This window comes from Zingiber officinale, chromosome 6A (assembly GCF_018446385.1).
Source record: "Zingiber officinale cultivar Zhangliang chromosome 6A, Zo_v1.1, whole genome shotgun sequence".
In the NCBI taxonomy this organism is placed as follows: Eukaryota; Viridiplantae; Streptophyta; class Magnoliopsida; order Zingiberales; family Zingiberaceae; genus Zingiber; species Zingiber officinale.
In genome coordinates this window covers 88,697,549-88,703,733 of record NC_055997.1, presented here as the reverse complement: position 1 = coordinate 88,703,733, position 6,185 = coordinate 88,697,549, and the positions used below count along the sequence as shown (strand labels likewise).

The following is a 6,185-nucleotide window of genomic DNA, read 5'->3' as shown; positions in this document are numbered from 1 at the left end:
TAAAAAGCGTTGTCTATTAGACTGATTTTTAGTGTCTACGATAACACTTTTTAAAAAGTGTTGTCTATGTTTAAAATCTCATCTAAATCTTGATTAATACAAACCGTTGGATCTAAATCTTGATTAATACAAATCGTTGGATCTAAATAAACAGTAGAAAATCCAAACCCTTCTCCCAAGTACTCCTCATCTCACACGGTCATTATATTCTCTAGGATTTCAGGGGTTTTGTTCCGACAACATGGCGTGCCGGACTTCCGTGTCGTTGCTGCGCTCCATCCCTCTTTCCCCTCACGCGTCTCGGGCCATTATATTCTCTAGGGTTTTAGGGGCTTCTTGCTCCGCCGTAGTCCGGTGAGATCCGTGTTCCGGTGCTTCTCTACTCAGCCCACAGCATCATCTTTAAATGATCCGTCGCCGAACTGGAGCAATCGCCCCCCTAAGGAGACTATACTCCTCGACGGCTACGACTTTGAGCACTGGCTTGTCGTCATGGAGCCACCCGATCCCTCCCTCACTCGTGATGAGATTATTGATGGCTATATCAAGACCCTAGCCGAGGTCCTTGGCAGGTTAGTTTTTCTTTCTCGGTCGACTCGGTGAAGCTGGTCGCACCGCGAAGCTATCTTTGATAATCACTCCAGTGTATTTATTTAGTGTCGAGAAGATTATGTTTTGGTGATCTCGGCTTTTGTTTCAGTCGCTTTCTCTTTTGTTCATGCTGTGTTCCCATCGATGCAAACTATCACTTCCTCGTGTTTATTTTCTTTGAAATGAAAGAAAATTTTATTTATTTTCTTTTCCCTCTTAAATTACTTTCTCTCGTCCTAATTCCTCTTCCAATTAAACACCTCATTTACTGTGGGATAGTGCTGGAGTTATTTGCCTATTTGAAGTTAGAATTTTTAGGTTAGTTAATAATATATTTGAAGTAGTTGGCATTCAAATCTAAAATTAGCAGCTGTAAGACGCCTTTATTCTTTAGAGTTACATCTTAGTGATTTTTTTATACAATGAAAATTATATCAGTTGCTAACCTTGAAAATTTTCCTTATAATCTTTAATACGTGTGCAATAATTTACATTTTTCTCCGTCATGCTGTTTTAGAGGATTCTTTCTGATGATATGTTCAGTTTTCTTTTTGTGCCCTTCACTTTGTATTTGAATCAGGCATTCTCTACTTTGTACCACTTTATTAAATTTGTTTCCTGTGTTTCTTTTAATCCAACAATATAATGGCCGTGTGAGGGGTATTGGAGATCATATCACTCCAACAATATATTTCAATTCTGGTAGAAGATGCAAGCATGCTTAAGTAATCACTGAGCATAAAAGGGAGCTGATGGAGTCGAGGAAGAAAATTTTAGAGCAAGATGCACGTATACAAAACCTTGAAGTAATGGTGTATAAAAAGGGTACCATGTGCGATAATTCGATTGATGACAAAGGCAGTTGCTCAGTAAAGTTGCAACCCATGATTGAAGATGGCATGAAGAACGATGATGATGACCTACAAATTTTGTGTCAAGCTGATGTTTTGCAGGTATAACACTTGTTGCATTAATTATGACCTGCTGCTATTTGTGACCTGCTGCTATTTGTGACCTGCTGCTTTTACATTTTAGGGAAAACCAGTTGCATTGACATTGGAATCTAGCACAAATATTGTTGCACATGGTACAATTGTTTGTGGCAATGAATCTAATAAAATGCTTCATGGTGTTCCATTTCCAAATAATTGCATGCGAGTCTCCATTGATGAAGCAGTAGAAAAATCAGCACCTTTGCCATATCCAATTCCAAGTGAATTTGAAGTAATTGGTGATGCTGTAGGAACCCATGTGGCTTGGCCAAAACACTTGATAGTGAACCAAGATGAGGTATTTGTTAGATTTTATTTCAAATTAAATTGTCACTTGTTTTATTAATCATCCTATCTAACTGTCATGATTTGAAATTATTAGAAGCCTCGAAGGAAGAAGCTTGAACAACCAAAAAAGAAACTTACTTTGTCAACAAGTGCCCCAAGAGCATTACATATGTTATATTGTTATAGTAAGCGTGCTTTAGATGATGGCAGATATATATCAGTGAGTTTTGATTATGACGTGTTTGATGATGATTATGAACTTGTTCTACACCTTGAGGACATCATTCCTTTGTATCATTTGGAGCCCCTTTCAGGCAATTGTGTAATTGCCTACATATGGTAAGTGTTTAGATTTTGCAATTGTGTAATCATCCATTTTGTGAATAACTTTCATTTTTCAATCTACCTCTTCGTTTTATTATGTTTGCAATGGCAGGTATCTTTATAAAAAACTGCTGAAAGATAACAAGAAAGAAAAATTCAGATTTGTGAATCCACATAAAATCCCATATATGGCAACCAGTGCACATGACAAAAAAGGTACGTTTGAAAGGCTAAACCAAAGGGCAAGTCATTTGGCAGGCAGGCTAAGTGGTGCATCTGTAGATCAACTTGTTTTGGTGCCATGTAATATCGGGTAAGTAAGAATTAAAACATCACTTTCAATTATTGTCTTTTGATAATTTATTGAATTATATGCACTAATTATGTGTTTGTTGCATAGTTTCCATTGGATTCTCACTGTTATTGACCCTTACAATGAAGTTATTTATTTGTTGGATTCTCTAAGGCACCGCATTCATGATGAGGATTGGAAATATATAGTGGAAATGTGAGTTCATATTTCTTTTTTATTAAGCATCTATGTTAATACAAAACTCATATATAAAAAAAATCATTAACGTATGAAGGGCCTTAAGATTGTTTAATTCAAACAAGGGAAGGAAAGGTAGAAAAAAGGCTATGTGGGTAATAGTAAAGGTATGTGTAATTACATATAACATATATTTTCCATCGTCCCTTCATATTTATGAGTAGGTACGTTCCCTCACCCCTTCATATTTATGATCGGAGTTGGCTGTTAACTGGAGTTTCTTTTATCTTGTGGTTACTTGAGTTATATTTGAGTTCCATTAGCACACAAGCTTGAGAGTGCAAGAATTTACTCATGGTCTCACTTAGATTAAGTTATTGTAGTAGGTTTAGTTACATCTTCGATTAGGGCCAACAACATAATTTACTTCACTTAAAGAACATCTCGTAGAGTCATGACATGTAGTGAAATGCAGAGATGAGATATAAGGAGAATTGAGTTACAAATATGCACATTGCATAATGCTTTTTTCTTTTTCCTACCAACGTTCTGATAAGCATTGAAGCCACTTGTGTTTGCCTTTTATGTGTTTCATAGATATTCTTCCAAGCGACACTGAATCCTACAAAGAGGTTTATGTATGCATTTTCTGATAGAAGTTAAGTGGACAACAAGAGTTTTGTGGGACACATTTTATTAAAGAAGGCAGTGGGAAAAAAATGATGGATTGATAATGATGAACATGATCTTGCTTAACTAGATTAATTACCAACGACAGAGTGAATGTAACTGGCCAAGAAGGTAGCCTTCAACCCTCCTGCTAATGTATAAACAATCACTCCAAGAGGGATGAGAAAGCTCGCAGCATAGATATTCATGCCAGTGAGTGCGCTGACGACCGCAGAACCACCGAGCAGTCGTATTCCAGTGGTGAAAAAATATATATATATGTTCTTTTAGTGTTCAGTTTCTTTTCATGAATTAGTGCTTGCTCCACATATTTACAGTCGTATTCCTATTGTGTATGTGTCTTTCATCCATTCTTTGCACTATCTATATAGGAGTCCTGGAGGGATATATGGAAAAAAGATAGTTTCTAAGTTCTGTATGCAGTTGATGTGTTAAATGTAAATAATGATTACTTGTTTCCTTATTCAATTTCTCATTGACCTTTCTAAGTTGTCATTCAATCTTATTCCTCAATTTTCATTCACAGGAGAAATGCTCAAACTACATGGTAGAGATGGCATGGATAGAAAATGTGAGTACTGAATGATCACATTCATCCCAATATAAGATTTTATTTAGTAGTATTATAGATAAGTTCTAACATTGTTTGGAATAATTTCACTTATCACTTAAAGTGAAAATAAGTTGATTTGTATACTTTTTCATTCTTGTAATGCTTATTCGTTATGAGTTCTTCGTTTGCAATTTTATTCAGTTTCATCTAGTTTGGAAATAGATATCAATTCTCTGGAATTAGTAAGCTTTAGAAAACAGGTTGCGTAGTCCATATTTATTTATTAACTTATTTTGCAGGTTGCATGTTCAAGTTTTAAGAAAACAGATTGTTGGCTACTGTAATGATTGTTTTATTAACTTATATGGCTACTGTAAGAAAACAGGTTGCATGTTCAAGTTTTATTAACTTATATGGCATATCAATAATGCTCATATATGCTCATCAATAATGATTGTTTTGTTTTGTTTCTTTTGTAGGTGGATAAAGGACAGTCGAGATCAGTACACTAAGGAGCGTCTGGATTCAGTAATTGATCAGTACACTAAGCGTATGGATTCAGTAACTACTGTACTATTTTGAGTAAACAGATTGTTGGCTACTTCAGTATTCAGTATTCAGTAAACAGATTGTTGGCTAAACAGATTGTAGTTGTTCAAAATAGATTTTTTGTGCTCTTTTGTTTTATATGTGAATATCACTATATACTTTGAAACTGAATTAGTGTAAATTTTGATATTTACTAGCTTTTCATGTAATTAATTATTAATATTACTTCAACGTCAGATTTCTATTATTTTTATGAGTTTGAAATCATTAACCGAGTTGATTATATGTAAAATTCGAATCTAGACATGGTAAAAGAAAAATAATAGTTTCTTAAATATAAAAATAATGATTTTTAAATAATTTTATTTTTATTTTTTTTCTTTAAAACGATAACGCTTTTAAAGCGTTGCAAGAAGTGTTGTCTTTGTAAAAAACAACAACGCTTTTAAAAGCATTGTAATAGTGTTGTCTTTGCAAAATATAACTACGCTTTTAAAGCGTTGCAAAAGCGTTGTCTTTTCTACCAAAAACAACGCTTTAAAAGCGTTGTAGAACGTCGCTTCTGCATAAAACGACAACGCTTTTAAAGCGTTGCAAAAGCGTTGTCTTTGGTACAAACGACAACGTTTTAAAAGCGTTGTCGTTGAGCAGACTTTTTACAACAGTGCCTTTAACAACGCTTTTTCAGGCAAAAAGACAACGCTTTAAAAGCGTTGTTTATTAGCTTTTTTCTTGTAGTGAGCTTGTAGAACCACCAGATGGTGTAAAAGCCATTGGGTGAAAATAGGTCTACAATAGGACAAGATGGATAGACAGGAAGGTGGAAACTTTCAAAGCAAGGCTTGATGAAAAAGAAACTTTTTCACTGGTAGTCATGCTTAAGTCTATCCGGATTCTTTTATCTATTTGGCAAGTGGATGTCAAGACATCATTCCTTAATGGAAGTCTTGAAGAAAGCATCCATATAAAGTAACCAGAATGGTTCATTGCAAAGGGCAAATAACATCTTGTGTGCAAGCTCAATCAGTCTATGGACTGAGGCAAAGCTTCAAGGTCTTGGATATCTGGTCTAATGAAGTAATCCAGACCTATGGATTTATTTAGTGACCTGATAAGTCTTGTGTAATACAAGAAGTGTGATAGAAATGTGGTGGTATTTCTTTTACTATACGTAGATGACATTTTTGATAGTTGGAAACAATATCAAAGTGTTGTCAGAAGTAAGGGTATGGTTGTCCAAACAATTCGATATGAAGGACTTGGGAGAATGTATATATTCATGGGATCAAAGTAATAAGGGATCGCAAGAAAAGAATATTTTACTTATCCCAAGCTTCATATATCGAAAAAATCCTTGCTCGTTTTAAGCATGCAAAACTCCAAGAAAGGTTTCTTACCTTTTTAGCATGGAGTAACTTTATCTAAAGAGATGTCTCCGTAGACATCAAAGTAGATAGAGGAAATGAAAGCAGTTCTTTATGCTTCGGCTGTGGGAAGCCTAATGTATGCTATGCACGAGTTCAGAAATCTGTTTTGCCAAGGGCATAGTTAGTAGATATCAAAGTAACCTTAGACAAGGATATTGAACTGCAGTAAAGCATATATTAAAATACCTTAGAGGCACTAGAGATTATATGCTAGCTTACAAGGCAGTTAATTTGGTCCCTGTGGGTTGCACAAATTTTGACTTCCAATTGGAAAGGGACAA

The 6,185-nt window shown here is 35.0% G+C and overlaps 1 protein-coding gene across 11 annotated transcripts; it reads left to right on the top strand.

The window, feature by feature from the left end:
• Positions 1–203: 203 nt before the first annotated feature.
• On the top strand, positions 204–4,686 carry LOC121996847. 11 transcript variants are annotated; one of them, XR_006116165.1, is made up of 9 exons: positions 204–1,544; positions 1,627–1,881; positions 1,966–2,210; positions 2,308–2,508; positions 2,596–2,703; positions 3,747–3,812; positions 3,902–3,946; positions 4,228–4,313; positions 4,408–4,686. XR_006116165.1 is itself a non-coding variant. In XM_042550979.1 (9 exons), exons 2-7 carry the CDS (start codon positions 1,344–1,346, stop codon positions 3,808–3,810), a joined length of 1,074 nt encoding a protein of 357 aa, XP_042406913.1. In that variant the 5' UTR covers positions 204–572; positions 1,236–1,343; the 3' UTR covers positions 3,811–3,812; positions 3,902–3,946; positions 4,408–4,686. The 11 variants fall into 11 exon arrangements, 6 of the variants coding, with proteins under 6 accessions (XP_042406913.1, XP_042406912.1, XP_042406916.1 ...); XR_006116167.1 differs by lacking the exon at positions 4,228–4,313 and adding an exon at positions 3,283–3,615; XM_042550979.1 differs by lacking the exon at positions 4,228–4,313 and having other exon boundaries at positions 204–572; positions 1,236–1,544.
• The last annotated feature ends 1,499 nt before the right edge of the window (positions 4,687–6,185 follow it).